We start from the raw sequence: 17,748 nt of genomic DNA, 5'->3' as shown, positions 1-17,748 counted from the left end.
GGATGTGGACATCACTCCTAATTATAGACTTCAGACCTCCATTGCAGAAAGCTGTATAAAAACAGGCACACAGCCATGCAGTCTGAGCTCAGTGACTTTAAGCATGGCACTGTCTTAGGATGCCAACTTTGACATGAGGCACTTCATTTCTACCCGGCTAGGTCTGCCCCGGTCAACTGTGTGCTATTCTTTGTGAAATGGAAGCAGTACACCACGCAAAGTCACAGAATGGGGCTGCTGAAAGTGCATATAAATGGCCCGTCCTCTGTCGCATTGCTCCATACCGAGTTCCAAACAGCCTCCAGAAGCAACACCAGCACAAAAGCTATGCATCTGAAACTTCATGAAATTGCTTTCCATTGCTGAGCTGCACACAAGCCTATGATTACTATGTGCAATGCCAAGCGTCAACTGGAGCGGTGTAAAGCACGCCACCACTGGACCCAGGAGCAGTGGAAACGAATGATGAATCTTCGACCTAATTATCTTCGCTGCCTGGAAGTTTGATGGACGTATCTAAGTTCAGCCAATGGCAGGAGAACATTATCTACAGGAATGCATAGTGCCAAAAATAAAGTTTGGTGGAGGAGGGATAATGGTCTAGGAATGTTTTTCAGGGTTTGGGCCCCTTAGTTCCAATGAAGGGTATTGTTAATGCTACAGCATACAGAGACAAATTAGGCAATCATTGCTTCCAACTTCAAGGTTTAGAGAAGACCCTGTCCTGTACCTTTGACAAGTTTGATGTGGTAGAACTCCAGTGGCCTGCACAGAGCCCAGAGCTCAACCCCACCGAACACATTTGGGATGAAGTGGAACAACGATTGCCTTCCAGGTCTTCTTGTCCAACATCATTGTCTGACCTGACAAATGGTCTGAAAAGGGCACAAATTCCCACAGAGCTTTCTCAGGAGAGTGCAGGTTGTTATAGCTGCAAAGAGACCTTTGCAGTTACTGTAGCATAAGCTTACATTTTTATGAACAGCTGCAATGTGTCTTTATAACATAATTTTACCCTAGAAAACTGCCTGACACACTGTATTCCCTAGTTTATTGTTCTTCTGTCTTCCATATGGTCTTATATATCGTCACAATGTATATTTTAATCCATATTTATTTAATAAATCATTTCTATGAATAATCTTTTAGTGAGCCTAAACATCACATACAAAAATGCACAATATTTTTGTGCCCCTTTCTCTTCCGAGCTCTTGGAAACCTCCTAATCGTCCAACCCCTTTCAGCGCCCCTCATTAGCGTAGTATGATTGGTATAGTAGTACGCAGTTTGGGACACAGCCGTAATCTTGACACACGCCACGCCTCTCTGGCATTTACAGCTTCTAACCACACGATGTCGCTCTCTTATTATCTAATTTCGTGTAGGGACCAAGACTCGACGAGCAGGCTTTTACAGGTGGAGGGGGGCATTTTCACGGCGGCCGATCAACAAGTGGCTGTGAATTGGAAAAGTACACTCTTAAAATATCTGATGTATTTCTATGCTTTATTAATCAGTTCTACTCGTTTCTGGTGGAAGCAGGCCTGGCAGCTTAACACACGGGTTTAGTGATTAGTCTGCAGTCTGAACTAGACCGGTAAAGTGTTTTAAATGGATGCAGAACGGCCTCGTGTTGATCATCAACGGCTGAGGAGAAAACTCGTTTCAGTAAATGAAACATTTGTAAATAATGTGTAAACTATTGCTAATCAGTCACCTGCCTGAACTTCTGCAGTGACCTCACACTCTGTGGAGTTACTGGATCCCCATTCCATTCAGAGAGAGGGAGAGAGAGAGAGAGAGAGAGAGAGAAAGAGAGAGAGAGAGAGAGAGAGAGAGAGAGAGAGAGAAACGGAGAGAGAGAGAGAGAGAGAGAGAGAGAGAGAGAGAGAAACGGAGAGAGAAAGAGAGAGGTAGGAAGAGAGAGAGGGAGAGAGAGAGAGAGAGAGAGAGAGAGAGTGACAGTGGCGTGTGAATGAGTTGAGGGACAGACGGAGAGACAGAGAGCGAGAGAGAGAGGCGGAGAGAGAGAGAGAGAGAGAGAGAGAGAGAGAGAGAGAGAGAGAGAGAGAGAGAGAGAGAGAGCGAGAGAGAGAGAGAGACGGAGAGAGAGAGAGAGAGACAGTGGTGTGTGAATGGGTTGAGGGAGAGAGAGAGAGAGAGAGAGAGAGAGAGAGAGAGAGAGAGAGAGAGAGAGAGAGAGAGAGAGAGACAGCGGCGTGTGAATGGGTTGAGGGAGAGAGAGAGAGAGAGAGAGAGAGAGACAGTGGCGTGTGAATGGGTTGAGGGAGAGAGAGAGAGAGAGAGAGACGGAGAGAGAGAGAGAGACAGAGACAGCGGCGTGTGAATGGGTTGAGGGAGAGAGAGAGAGAGAGAGAGAGAGAGAGAGAGAGAGAGAGAGAGAGAGAGACAGCGGCGTGTGAATGGGTTGAGGGAGAAAGGGGGAGAAAGAGAGAGAGAGAGCGAGAGAAAGAGAGAGAGAGAGAGAGAGAGACAGCGGCGTGTGAATGGGTTGAGGGAGAAAGGGGGAGAGAGAGAGAGAGAGAGAGAGCGAGAGAAAGAGAGAGAGAGAGAGAGAGCGGGAGAGAGAGAGACGGAGAGAGAGAGAGAGAGACAGTGGCGTGTGAATGGGTTGAGGGAGAGAGAGAGAGAGAGAGACAGTGGCGTGTGAATGGGTTGAGGGAGAGAGAGAAAGAGAGAGAGAGAGAGAGCGAGAGAGAGACGCTAAGCCAGGAGTCTTAATAGCAGGTTTTCGTTTTCATATTCGTTGTGTTCAGGTCTAAAGGGAGAGGAGAAAAGTGAGAGATTACAACATATCCGGGCGAAAGTGAGTGAGCGAGGGAGAGGAAAAGAAAGGCAGAGCAGCCTGTAATTTGTGTTGAAGACACAGCGGCAGTCCGCCTGGCCGAGCCGAGCCGAGCTCTGAGGCGCTTCTCTGAGCTGGTCCGCGCGCGGCTCCTCTTCAGCACACTCCCTGACGCGCTGTGTGAAGCTACATACGGGTCTCTGCCGCGGGTTTGGCTGGCGGCGCGTTTTCAGCGCAGAGCTGTGACGCAGAGCTGCTCATCCTCACAGAGTTTCAAACAAACTTTCTCGCGCGTACTTTTCCCCCCATCTATCTACACATGCAGCGTGCACGCGCTGCAGAGGGACGAGTGCGCTTTTGACTGAAGTTTTGAGTGCGCGCGCGCCAAGAAAAGTTTTTATTCTAGCGCTCGTGGAGAGATTTGGTTTCATTTGCCGCCCATCTCACCTCCAGCATCCAAGCGCACCACCTCTACGCGCCCCTGTTCGGTTCCCGGCGATGCTGAGGGGGCTTCTTCTCGCGGGCGGGATCGCGCTGCTCCTCGCGCTCGCTGCGCTGCTGGCGGAGGGCGCGCGCGGCGGCGGCGGCGGAGGAGGAGGAGGAGGCAGCGGCGGCTACGGCCACGCGTACGGCGGCGCGAGCGTGTTCGCCGCCCAGTCGTCCCCTCCAGATCCGTGCTACGACGAGAACGGGCGGCCGCGCCGCTGCATCCCGGACTTCGTGAACGCGGCGTTCGGGAAGGAGGTGCGCGCCTCGAGCACGTGCGGCAGCCCGGCGGCGCGCTACTGCGTGGTGACGGAGCGCGGCGAGGAGCGCTCGCGCGAGTGCCACACGTGCGACGCGGTGGACCCCAAGAAGGCGCACCCGGCCGCCTACCTGACGGACCTGAACAACCCGCACAACCTCACGTGCTGGCAGTCGGAGAGCTACGTGCAGCACCCGCAGAACGTCACGCTCACGCTCTCGCTGGGCAAGAAGTTCGAGGTGACCTACGTGAGCCTGCAGTTCTGCTCGCCGCGGCCCGAGTCCATGGCCATCTACAAGTCCATGGACTACGGCAAGACCTGGGTGCCCTTCCAGTTCTACTCCACGCAGTGCAAGAAGATGTACAACCGGCCGAGCCGCGCGGCCATCACCAAGCAGAACGAGCAGGAGGCCGTGTGCACGGACTCGCACACGGACATGCGGCCGCTGGCCGGCGGCCTCATCGCCTTCAGCACGCTGGACGGGCGCCCGTCGGCGCACGACTTCGACAACTCGCCCGTGCTGCAGGACTGGGTGACGGCCACGGACGTGCGCGTGACCTTCAGCCGCCTGCACACGTTCGGCGACGAGAACGAGGACGACTCGGAGCTGGCGCGCGACTCTTACTTCTACGCCGTGTCCGACCTGCAGGTGGGCGGCCGCTGCAAGTGCAACGGGCACGCGTCCAAGTGCGTGAGGGACCGCGACGGCGGCGGCCTGGTATGCGAGTGCAAGCACAACACGGCGGGCGCCGAGTGCGACCGCTGCAAGCCCTTCCACTACGACCGGCCGTGGCAGCGCGCCACCGCAAGAGAGGCCAACGAGTGCGTGGGTGAGTAGACCGTGCACCTGCTGGCCGGGGTCCTGATGCGGGACAGCTGGGTTGGGCTGGGCTGCTTGGGGTCTGCAGGTGCCCCGTTTAAAAGAAAACGTGTTTAACTTAAGGGCGCATTAGGTGCGCGCATTTGGCAAACGGTGGCGAACCACCCGAGAGCGCGCAAGCGATGCGCTACAACCAGTGAACCACAGCCAAATATTAATACACTACACACTTAAAAAAGGTTCTTCGAGGGTTCTTTAATAAAGGCAGTGGCTAGAATTAGAGCTATGGGTTGTCCATAGAAGGACTATGGTTCTGTGCGTAGTAAAATGGTTCCACAGGTTGATGGAGACTGTGTAGCATGCGAGGTTCTACACTGCACCAGAAAGGGTTCTTCTTCTGATACAAACCTGTACCAGTAGCAGAAGCCTTTTTGGGGATATATATATATATATATATATATATAAGCATATAAAACACATTCTCCATCAGTCTGAAGAACAGTTCCACCAAGCAGAGAGAACCATTGCCTTTACTAAAGAACCCTTGGAAAAAGTGTTTTGAACTGTTTTTAAACTCCAAATAAATAAACATAAAAATAACAAAGATAAATCACTGCAGCTTCAAATCATTAATTAACAGCCTCAAAATATCATAAATCTTCCTTTTCCAATCTGTAGATTAAGCTTGCAAGTCAGTCAACATCTTTACCGGCATCAGACAAAATGATAAACAATAATAAAGGAAATAACCGGCCTCCTTTTCCATTTACAATCGAAAGACTTTGCTCTTGACTAAAACTTTTTTCACCACTGGAAAAACAGATTAGTCCCACTTACAAAATACATGTTGCATGTGGACGTTTACAGCTCTGCATGCTCTCTCAATGACCCGCACTGCTGGCTACACAGCCATTCAGCCAGTGTTATCAAGCTGAATTAGGATCATCCAGCACGTTTTTATTATCCCACCATACCATAAAACACAACGGTGCACAAAAAAAGGAAGAAGCAAGTTTAATCCAACAATAGCAGCTGTGGGACCTGTTGAAGTCTGGCAGAGGCTTTCGCTGAAGTCATGCATGTCGTGTTATTCCAAGGCAGGTGTCTTTATCAGATCGAAGTGGAGATTAGATCAGTTTTGCTAACATTTTTTTGGCATGTGGAAGACAAACTGCTACTTCGAGCCAAGTAAATCGTGGTGGAAAAAAAGGTTAAGCTGAGAGGTAATATATACAAGTGCAAGGGGAGGAACCTTTGAAGGTCCATGGCAAAGAACATCTTCAGCGTTATTCAGACTTGATTGACTGTTATTGGTCTCACCGTAGATGCTGGTGAGAAAGGTTTTACACTCTGAAAAATAAAGGTGCTAAAAGGGGTTCTTCAGAATGATATAGAGGAAACACTTTTGGTTCCCTAAAGAACCTCTCAATGGACAGTCAAAACGTCGCTGTAATTGTAGGATTAAGATGCAAATGAGGTCATTCGGAGTGGTTTGAGGTTCTCCATTCCAGAGAAAGTTAGAGTCTGAACTGTTCACAGTGGTGGTGATAGGAACCAGATGGCTTAAGTGTTTAACACCTCTAATAGCTTGCTCACAGAAAGTTATTACAGGCAGTGGTCATTAGTCTGCAGAGTGATTGCCTGAGACATTTTTTGTATGAGAATTTTGAGATAAACTTGGGCGTGTGTGCTTTTAAAAAGGTGGAGTGTTTGGCAAAATAGTCCCCAGAGAAAGCTTTTTTTTTTTAAATGTAATACTATTTTATCATCAACAAATTCACTGGTCATTGGATAAAAAATTGTGGCAATTTTTTGTGTTGTAGACATTGCTACCCCTGGTTCCTATCACCACTGTGCAGAAATCTGACTGTTTCATTTCAAGCCATTCTGTATGGCTTTGTTTACATGCAGAAATTTAAAAAAACAACGGTAGAATTCCATTTTTAAAGTGTAAAGATCCTCTGCATAAAGGCTTTACACCAGTTAGATGTACTCCTAGAACCCTGCATCCGAGCCAAGAACCATTTAAGAACTTTTATTTTTAAGAGCGTATATCATTGATGGGATCCAGCATGTGCTGCATATTAGTCAGCCCAGGCGGACCACCCTCAGACTTGCCTTTTTGTATTTACCAAAAGCTTTCCCATCATCTTTCTCATGCATTAAACTGTGAACTGAGGGAGCCTCTTTCACGTTTACCCCTGTCACCAACAGATCTCAGACGTGTGGCAGTCTCGAATCAGGTTCCTTATCGCTGCACTGGGCTTGTAACCATATGCTAAAATGTAAAGCTGTGATGGGGGCAGCTGTGGGTGTGTTCCATCACAGTGAGTGGGTGTGTTTGAAAAGAACCCGAAAGGGAGACTGAAGGCTGCTGCCACAGTCCAGTGACTAGCTATAAAAGCCACTGAATTGCTGCCAGCGTAGAGGACGTACATCCAGCTTTGGAGCGAACTGTGTCAGTATCTGAGCTGCAGGTATGAGTCTGGTGAGAGATGCAAAAGTAAGCTTCCCATGAACCGGCATATGGGGGCGCCTTTATTGTTTGGAGACCTGCGTGGTGACCAAGAGAACATTCCAGTTCCTAGGGCTTGGTTTTGCACGCAATTCTGAGATTTAAGTTATGATTTCAAGGGGTGGTGTTAGTCTAAGCAGTTGCTCATGGTGCAAAAACCCAATCTCAGCAATTAAAGGTGGAATTCTTCTGAATGTTCATCATGTCTGCATAATTAAGTCATTAAGATGTTAATAAACTCATTCAGAGTGGTTTGGTGTGAAATGCTATGTTGCAGAGCAGTATACTAAGTCAGAGTTGTTCACAGCGGTGATGGGAACCAGAAATCAGAAGAGTTTAACCTCTTACAAGGCAGGACCCACCAGCAATCCCAAAGTTTTATATACACACTTCTATAACCTAAGAGTAACTCAGACAGTTTGCATTGAAGTCCCTGTAGTAAGCCTTAGTATGTAATAAGCCTGAGATTTTAAGGGATGTACTCATAAAAGATCAATCACAACAGCTTTTACATGAAATGATTATGAATGATGCCTGAGATTTTTTTCTAAGCAAATCTGCTGCATTTCTAGTTTTAAGTCTAGACAAATAAAATCAAATTTTATTATAAAGTGACACTATTTTTTCTGTTTACGCCCATTTATGGTGGAGAGGTACATGTAGAGCATTGTGAGGCTAAATAATGGAAAACGTATTTCCTTTTTTCCTGATTTATAATTATTGTGTTATATTTCAGCATTACATGTCAAAACTAAGATGTGTGTAGGTTCGCTGGTCATCTTGGATTGTAATAAAATGGCTATAGCTGGATTGTAGACATCGTGAATCTGGTTCCTATCACCACCGCTGCAAAGAAAGTCTGAGCCAGTGGGTTTCTCTATAGCACACATCAGCATCACTCTTGTTTCACAACAGAACAATCAAAGTGATGTTGTTTAAGCCTCTTTAAAATCCATTAAAGTCCATTAAAAACTCCTCAAACTAGGTATATTTCAGTCTTTGGAGATAAATCTAGAATTGTGTTCTCTCCACTCTAATAGGAGAAAGTTTTCATTTTCTGGTTACTTCCATGCATTTTTGACTCCTCCTACACAGATCCTTGTCGGCTGATTGGTCAGTTTTGGGAAAGAGGTGAAGCAGAACTTTCACATAGTAGTAATACCTTCAACAACTTTCCTTATGTTTGTTTCATGACATGGTCATGACCATTAAAACCCCTTAAACTGCCAGTGCTCACATGTGGACCCATAATTTATGTCCTCTCTCTTATAACTACATATTAATTAGCAGCTACCACATATAGTCATTATTGAATACTGACTCGGTTGTTTGTACTTGCAAGATAGCTCGAGGTAATGCCTTCGCTGTAGACATTGGTGAGAAATAAAGAATTGTTGTTGGAAGGTTTTGGAACTTTTTCAGCTTACACTCTTAAAAATAAAGCGGTATCATAAAAGAACTAATTCTGGCTCCCTAAAGAAACAAGTGCAGGGTTCCACTGTAAAACTGACTTGTCTGTTCAGCTTAAAAAAAGACTTCTTGTGGCACCAAGCAATTTAACTGGCTTTATTTAGTTCAAATAAACACTTTGAATGAAACGATGTAAAGTTTTAGTTTAGATAAACATACACAATATTTCACATCAGTTCAAACATTTAAAATGTCTTTTTGTGCACTTCCACTTTATATGGTATAAATAAACATAAAAATGAAGTGTACAAGTGTGATGAACCTTTTTAAGGTTTAAAGAAGTTCCAAGTAATATCAATGTTCTATACCAAGCAAAGGCTTCTCCTAGAACCTTACGTCTAGGCCCAAAGAGAAATGATACTATACATTAGTCTTCACTAAAATCATTGTGTCATTGCATGCAGATGTGCAAATGCAGGGCTATTAACTCCTTAATCTGCAAGTTTCCACTCAAAATTCAGTTGCATAATTAATGTTGGTTACCAAATGCACTGAAAACGATATGCAAATTTGAAGCGAGTAAATTCAATGCAGTGTTTTTCAGTGTAAACCTGTTTTTAAGTGGTTTAAAATGAATCAAACATTTTGTATATTTTTACCACCTATAGATTTGCTGGTTGTGTGTTGTGCTAGAACCTGTTCCTCATAAAAAATGTACCTGATGCGAACTCATTCTGTTTGCCAAAGCATTCAGCAGAGTGAATACCACCAGCAAAGCTTGCTGCTGAGCTGGTGTATGTTCTCAGGCCAGAAACAGGTAATTTAATGAACGGCACTCACTCTGCGTACGCACTTTCAGTGCCAGACAGAGGGAAGATCAGACACTGGCATTAAACACATGTTCCTGGCTCAACCTGTCTCCTTTCTTCTCCTCCTGCCCTGGGGTCAGCAGGCCAGTAGGCGCCTTAGTGCTCGCTAAATTTGAGGCTATGCCCCTCAGTCTGGCAAAGGGCACAAAGGACTATAATTCATCCCATACAGCGACCGTATCTGTCAGCCTCCACTAGAGATCAGAGAGAAGAAAAAGAACAATAATTTCTCTTGATACATAAGCACAGGATTTCTCCGGTGACCGAAGGCAATAGGCTCTCAGAACCAAATGTAGCTGCGTTCTCTCAGACGGGCTTCAATGAACAAAATTCTTGCAAAACTTTTGGACGTGACTTGAGGATCCTTATCAGCCTGTTTATTCGAGAGGAGGTTTGGTAACCCTCAAACTAAAACAGAAGTCTCCCTGACTGTGCACAAACATGTCCATGTCGGACAGGAGGGTTCTAAAGGGCCTGTGATTATATCAATAGAAAATTGGCGTTTATCCCAGTAAAACCAGCATTGAGCTCAGTCTGGAGATCTAAAAATAGACCCCAGGCACGCTGGTCCTCAGATTTATGTTTTTGCGCAGTTGTAAACTCCTGGTTGGCATTAATCCTCGGCTAAGTTCTGCCGTAATCTTGAAGTACAGCAGCACTTTTTTAGTAAACAGTTTTGTGAGTGATTGAAAGTTAATGCAGGGCTACACTCTTAAAAATAATGCTGCCTAAATAGTGCTTGGCCTGGATGTGTGGTTCTCTTTTAGACCTTTAAAAAGGCTCTTTACTCATACACGTCTCGTCTTTAACTGAGAACCCCACATTTCTACTTGATTAAATTGTTAAGATGTAAGCAAAGTCATTCAGGGCGGCTTTCTTGTGAAATACTTTGTATGAAAGAAGCATACTGAGTCAGAATTGTTCACAGTTGCAGTCATGGGAACCAGACGACAGAAAGCAATCACATGGAATGTGTTGAAAATGCTGCTTGATGTCTGAGACATTGTTTCACATCCGTTGAGAAGGTTTTGAGCTAAAACTTAGAGGTACTTTCCAGGTAAAAACGTGGATTTACCACTATTGTTTCAACGTCAACATTACATATAGAACCTCAGAAGACGTGTGTAGTTGCATTGGTGGTTTTGGATAGCAAATAAAGTGATTATTTGCGTTAAAATTCCAGCCCCTGGTGACACCACAGTTGTAAAGAGTCAGTAAGTGTCTCTACAGTGATGCATTTTCCATTAAACCACTTTCAATGACTGAATAATTCAGACATTTTGTAAAGTGTGTGATGCCCATTGTAAGGTTGTTAGGGAACCTTGTCAGCTAGCATTCCAAAGAAACCTGTTGGCTTCTTTATTTACTCAGTTGTGATTCCCTGAATCTTTCAACAGCAAGCACTCTTTTAAGTATTTATCCATTGAAAGGCTGTGTATTGAGCCAAAAGTGATGTTTATTTTTAAGAGTGAAGGGCGAAGGTAACTGTTGTTGGTGAGAGGCATGAACCCAATGCATGTTGCAAGCTTTGAGAAATCTCAGCTTGTCTCCGCACAAACTGGACCTGATCTCCCTGCTTTTGTTCCAGCCCAAGTCCGCTGAGACTTGTTATTGGCTTGGGCTTTAGTTCAGTGGACCTGCAAGAAGCTTGAAGAGCTTTCCTGCTAAGTCTGGGCTGCCATGCTGGAGATCGCAAGTCTGCGGACCATCTGTGGCTTTCTCGGTGCCGACGCTGGCCCGCGAGGCTGCAGAAAGAATCCCGTAAAAGGATGACATCATAGAACCGCGTGGACATGAAACCCTCCAGCAAAGGAGTGTTCCACTGCCAGACGTTAAATTCAGTGCAGTCCTTAGTGCATATGTGTGCGCACACGTGTGCAGTAGTGAGGTCTGGGACAATGATGAAAGGATAGACATTCTCATTTGGTCTGTTACAGCAGCACTGATCCATCTGGTCAGGTACTGTCCATCTCTATCTCCTCAAATGGTAACCCCACTTTTAATTGCTCAAACAACTGCTTGTCATTATATGGCGTAACCGCAGTAAGTTCAGCAAGACTGCAATCATGCACAAAGATCCACAGAGGACTGTGCTTTCCATTGGCCAACACCTTTCCAAAGTCTTTGAGCATTGTGCGGCAGGAACATTATGCAAAAACAGGAAATGAAATTTAGCAAATGGACATAAAAAATGTTCTTCTGTCATCCTTGAACGTTGTCGCAATATGAAAAGAAAATGGGGCCATATAAGAGAAAAAAAAGCACAAAAAATGAATACAAACATACGAAGCGGAGAGAGAGAGAGAGAGAGAGAGGGAGAGAGAAGAAGAGAGAGGAAGAGAGAGAGCGAGCTGAACACTTTGAGTTGTTAATCGGAAGCAGGTGGCTTGCTGGTCAGCTTTGGGAAGCTGGTTCTGACACCGATTTGGCATTGCACGACCACATGGAAACTTAGACACCTACTAATACCCCACTGGGAGATCACTGCCAGCAAGCAAGCCACACTGACTCACTGCAAATGGGTCTCAGGGCAAACGACTGAAGCCACTGGAGAACATGAGCACATTACCAGGCCAAAAGAGAAAAAATAAGACTCAAGTCTATAAGGTTTTGAGAGTTTGAATAAGCTGAGATAGCTATTGCTCGGAGCTGAGACATAAATATACAAGTCATCTACAGTGTGAGCCGCCTTTTCTAACAGCAAAGCTCCAAAATGAGCAATTTAACCATCACTACATCTGTTGTAAACATGCTCACTTGCCTATTATAGAGGTGCTACAATAGTCCTGGCTGGGATTTTCCAGTTGAAAAACTAGAAAACCCCCCTTCAGATAATGAGTCTTGGAGGTGGGAAAAGCTATAAGCACTTTAGGGCGGATACTGAGCTGTCTAAAAGTTGTCTTAGTTTATTTTCCAGCTAGGTGGCTAATCTAGAACGAAGGCAGATAGCTAAAGTTACTGCTAAGATGCAGAATATCATGCCTGTATTTGTTAGCCTCTAACATTACTGCATTTCTTTATTGGTCTTAAAAGGGTCCCCAACAGGTGTTTGAAGTGTTTGCGCAATACATGCTGGGTTTTATATTGAGAGACCGCTGACGCACAAAAATGCAAAAGTGGAACACGTTTGTGAATTCTCTCGAAACGACGAGGCTGAGGGACGCTATGCTGTGCTACAGACTATTAACTCAATGACTATCATGTTAAAAGAGAGGTTAGGGTCGGAATGCCAACCAGTCGTTCTGCACTTTTTATACTCCCATTGAAATTTGAATATTACTTTTTTTGCAACAGCATCCCAGCTGTACTTGGGACAACTCCAGAACGTATATCTTGTGCTCTCACTGTTAAGTCATCAGTAGGTTCCTTGAAAAATAGAGTTTACATTTCAGATTTTTGGTTTATGGATAATTAGATCTTGATGTCACCCTCCAGACACAAACTGGCAGTGCATTGTTCTTGCCTATGGTTGCCTTAATCAACGTGCTACCACCCTGACACTTTGTACAGCATAGTAAAACAGGCTGTTTTGACTGCTGTGCCATTAAGACCTATATAGAGTACTGTGTGAAAGTCTTAGCCACCCAAGACACATTTTCAAAATCTGTTTGTTTGTGTAGTTTGTGTTTATTTGCTGAGAAAAGTGTTAATGTTTGAATAAGCAAAATTTATAGAATATTAATTAATAATAATGTGTGTGTGTGGGTGTGTATTTGTTTACCCATTTCCAAGCCTCTCCTCGAGGAAGCCCAGTATTATATGTAGTTATAAAGCAGCTCCTGGTTTGACCAATCAGTGCTCAGTAAATTGTGCTCATGATGTAACTCATGATATTAACGAGTCTCTGTGGCGGCTGTGAAGGTGTCAAGGAAAAATATGGACCCAAGAAATTCTAGTTACTTTTTATTGTTTTTATGTTTATTTGAATTATGAATATGACTTTATTCTAATGTATATTGTGATAATTATTATATTATATTGTGATATATATGTTACATTGTGATATACTGCGGAGGTAAATTGTAAAAAAAATTGCTTAGATGCCTAAAACTTTCGCACAGTAAAATGTGTAAAGTTACCATTTTGTGTATGTGTAAAAAATGTGTCAAGTTACCATTTTGGTGATATATATATATATCCCCAAAATGGTAACTTTACACATTTTTTACAAAAAAACTACTTTATTTTTAATGTAAGTCAATGGAACCAGAGTTTTTTCCATGTCATTTTGGGCCATTCATTTGTCATGAAATTGATGTACAAGGTAAAGGGCAACAAGCATTTTCAAATTATGTCAAAAACTGAAAAATGACAGATACAATGGAGATACAAGGAATATATAAAGCTCCAGTCTGATTGGTGGTCCTATATTGTGCCTCATTTAAAAATCAATCTGGGCTGAAACACTGAAACACTGAGGCTAAAATGCAGTAGCCTAAATGGGTGTATGTATGTAACTGTGTATATATGTAAACAGTGAATTCAAATCAGACTGTTTTTGAAGCTTAGTTTCCATATACAGACTGTACGGACTGGGCAATGAACAGTACATTTTGAAACTATAACAATGTTTACATACTACATCAACCTCTTTATTTTAGAAGAGGAGGAGACATTCCTTTTTTTTCATGACATGGGTCTAATACTTGCATGGCTGGGCGTCTTGCTCTTTGTTATTTCATTACCCTGCATAAAAACCATACCTCATACAATTTGTAAAATACCTATGGCCTAAAATTGGCCCCTATCCCAAGCCTCTGATTTAGTACTGTATTGTATTGGCTTTGAAGGAGCTATTTACCATTGCCCTTGTGGTTCACAGAATACACAAGGAAATTATCAGAGAAAAAAGAAAAACGCGAAAGAGATGCATTTTGGGATTTCCAAATCCAAACCCAGGTGGAATTGGGAGTCCTCTGGGCAAAAAAAGCTGCATGTTTTTGGGATTTTGTTTTGCTGAGCTCATAATTCAACGCAGACATGACTTACGAGCCGAAAGGCTTCGCTGCGTCTTTAAGGGAGTTCAGAGCAAACATAATATATCCTGCTTTTCTGAGTGCGGTCGGGCGAGGTGGTCCGTGTTCTCGTGGAGGGATGTGCTTGCTTTGGCCTCGCGTCTGCTTCCCTCCTAATATTTATGTTTTCAATTCGCTCATTTTGGCCAATGCTCATGATCAGGGCCTTGGCGCATTCGTTGGGCCTGAATGTCTGTGTCTCATCTGGTGTCTTAGAGTGTTTGTGTGACTTCCTTCAGCTGGTGATATTGCCACACTTTTCACACACCTCTAATGCACAGTGGGAACATTAGAATTAAACATGTCTATTGTCAACAGACAAACACGACGGCGGTCTTAAGAGTTTACAAGAATTTAAAGGAAGAGATTGGCCAAAACCATAACCATAACCATAGCCGATTAGCCCGGGGTCTTCTTTAGTTTTGCTTTGGAGCTACTTTACAAATTAAAGACTTCAGATGGCTGCTAATCCTCTTAGCTATATTTGTCCATTTTTCAAGATAACAGTATATCATATTGTGTTAAAACCACACAGGCAAGTCTGTTTGAGGTTACTTAATAACCTAATATAACTCAAAGCAATTGTGAGGATTTAGACATGCAGTTGGCACAATGCACTGAGGCAGTATTAGTGTCACAGGGCCAGGTATGATCTCGTAATGAGAACATCTGGGGATAACCGTGACACATTCACGGCTAAATATGGGCGGGAATGCAGGCTTATTAAGGTGGAACAAACAAAAAGTGTGAAAATTCTAAATCACTCCAACATCTCATGGAAAGTGGAGCTCAAGAAAAACGAGATGGTGCGCTACATAGTTCGACAGACAACAAGCCAGTCGGTACCCCATGGATACCATGAGCAAGTACAATACATGCAGGTGAAATAAGTAAAAACATGACGGAACATGAGTTAACATGTAAGATGTGGTAAACAAATAAAGGAAAAACTATTCTGTCAGGCAACAATAGCCATTTTTTGTTTGTGGTGGATTTTGTCGCAATCCAGCATGAAAAATCTAAGTTGTCTGCAGACATGCTTTCTTATTACAAAATCACATCTGGCCATGAGAGACTAATGCAGAGTAAGCTTTCATTACTTGTTAGCTACAATAGCCTCATAACTCCAGTGCAAAACCAAAAAAATCAAGCTTCAGACACCAAACATGTCTTGGGTGATCAGCTACAGACGGTTAAGTTAGATTTTTTACAGAACTATTCCGTTAAGATGGTATCAGCACAATAGAGGCCTAAGCATGTATATGTGTGGGTACTGAAAGTGGGAGTTGGGGCGCTTTTGAGTGGCCATGGAGCCAGTTTAAATAGATTATGGAGATGACAGCCTGTCATAAACAGGGTGGACAGGCAGGCAAAAGAACTGAAATCTTCTGAGTGCTTTTCTTTTTGAGGCTGATGGCTTGAAATGTTGCCTGAATACAAGTAAAATTGTTGTGTTTGTCAGTTTGGACACTTTCAGCTGTATAAGCGGTGTTAGCTAACGCATTTCCAGTGGGTTCACATGACAATCACAACAGCAACAGCCGAAAAAACATAAACAGAGAATTTGTGGTTTGTGGTCAGTAAGTTTGTGAGTTTGTCAGTGAAAGACCACACTTCTGTCCTTGAATGCTTTTGTAAAACCTTGTGTCCCTGAAATGGTAACTTTACAGTAGAAGGGAAAAAGCCTGAATTTTAATGTTGGTTAATGGAACAAGATTTAACTCTTGTGGATCATTTCTGTTGGAACAGTCGTCATGAAGTGTGTAAAAGGCTGTCAGACTGTAATAAATAACAGTACTGTGCTACTTTTTCAGTGTCAGAAGAAAAACAGAAGACGTGTTTAATAGAAAATTACACAGAGGCTCCCAACGTTAAGGATAATGTCAAATCTATCAGCATTTAATTTGTCCTCTTCATGCTTTTATTCATCCTACTGCCACTTTAATTCTTCCAGCAGTTCCAATCATGAACAATTCAATAAAATGAACAAGTTACTCTTGTTACACAAAAAAATGACACAAACTCACCTCAGCTGCCCTGTAAATTTCTTCCCCTTGTGCATCTTAAAGGGCTAAATAATATATTTCTAAGATTAGATGTATTTACTTATATAAGGATGGAGAAAGTCACAGGAAAATAATGGGGAAAAAGTTACAAAAATTATTAAAAGATGCAAAGAAAAAGGGATTCCTAACAACCGTGCCATATCTGATATACCACCAACACTCCTACCATCAGATAAACAGAACTTAGTGTTTATCTTTGGGAAAGAGGAGAAAATCAAGCTCCACTCTGGCTTCAGATCTGACAGGTGTTTCTGTCCGTCCTTCCACTGCACTGTGAGAAGACACCTTAACACTATGACTCTGAAAGGATGCGAAGCTGTCAAGACAAAAAAGATTTGCCCTAAAGCACTGAAACTGGAGGGTTTATGGAGTGATGATTTGAAAAATGATGATTTGTAAGAAGCAGAAAACGCAAAAAAAAATCCTTGCAGATGGAAAAACTGAAATCTCCTAAAACGAATGGAAGCTATAATAAAAGCAAAGCGTGGACACGCTAAAAACAAACAATTTTGATATTATATCTAGTTGTAGCATCTGGGAAATGGGTTCGAATGAATATATGTCTTCTGTTTTTTTCCTGTTGCTGAAAAAAGAAAAACGTGTGTACTTAATGACCGTTTTGACTGAACAATAAGAAAATGAGGGGTCTTTTCCACAGTACCGCAGTATGGTAAAAACCGAGTTTCAAAATGACAGTAGCAATATGTATCTAGTAGAATTCCTCTCTGAGGGTGTGTGTTATTAATAGCCCTATGGCTAGTGACAGGACCACCCTGTGAGCGTGTGCATTTGTGTGCATAACTCATGCAGAATGGAGATTGGGAAACGATTGTGACGGTCAAATGAACCGATGCACATGCACAAATTACATTATACAGACACTCTACCACACACACACACACACACACACACACACACACACACACACACACACACACACACACAGACCACGTTTCATCACTTTGCTCAACACTAAGGACCCCTCACTGAGTCTCCTGCTGCGCTGCCACCCACCAGTGCCAGAGACAACATAGACACACGCATGCACACATATGCTCATGCACATGTATACTCACATCTCCAGATCAGTGTCACACCAGGGCCTTAATCACTTTAGCCTGCTTTTCAACCCGCTCTTCGAGGGTTGAGCCCTCTCTGGCTTGCTGACTGGTACATGTGGCATGAGCGCCAGTGCCAATTTAAAGGTGCTGGTGTCCAACACACTTTTTGAAATGATTTATGTAGGAGTGGTGGAGCAGTTGTCGAAAGCTTATATTATTGATATTATTTTTAATTTACCCACACCAATCATGTTGCTGTGTTAATTCAAAAAGCAAACTCTAAATATCTACTTTTTTTCTGTTAATTTTACCTCCAACTCAAGTCCCTGACACACTGGTCCCAGGCTGGTAGATCTCCAGGCACAGGGTTGGTGACAACTAGTATAAAGCATTAGATTTTGTTAGAATATGAGCTCTAAAGCCTTTATGTGATGCTAGTG

The 17,748-nt window shown here is 43.4% G+C and overlaps 1 protein-coding gene across 1 annotated transcript in view; it reads left to right on the top strand.

Moving 5' to 3' along the window:
* Positions 1-2,641: 2,641 nt before the first annotated feature.
* ntn1b (netrin 1b) overlaps positions 2,642-17,748 on the top strand; it is an 82,346-nt gene continuing 67,239 nt past the window's right edge. Inside the window, exon 1 of the mRNA XM_017705677.2 lies at positions 2,642-4,382. Within this exon, the coding sequence (XP_017561166.1) occupies positions 3,305-4,382 (1,078 nt within the window). The 5' untranslated portion in view covers positions 2,642-3,304. The remainder of the gene's footprint in view (positions 4,383-17,748) is intronic.

This window comes from Pygocentrus nattereri, chromosome 14 (genome assembly GCF_015220715.1).
Source record: "Pygocentrus nattereri isolate fPygNat1 chromosome 14, fPygNat1.pri, whole genome shotgun sequence".
NCBI classification, from domain to species: domain Eukaryota; kingdom Metazoa; phylum Chordata; class Actinopteri; order Characiformes; family Serrasalmidae; genus Pygocentrus; species Pygocentrus nattereri.
This window is presented reverse-complemented; position numbering and strand designations above follow the sequence as displayed.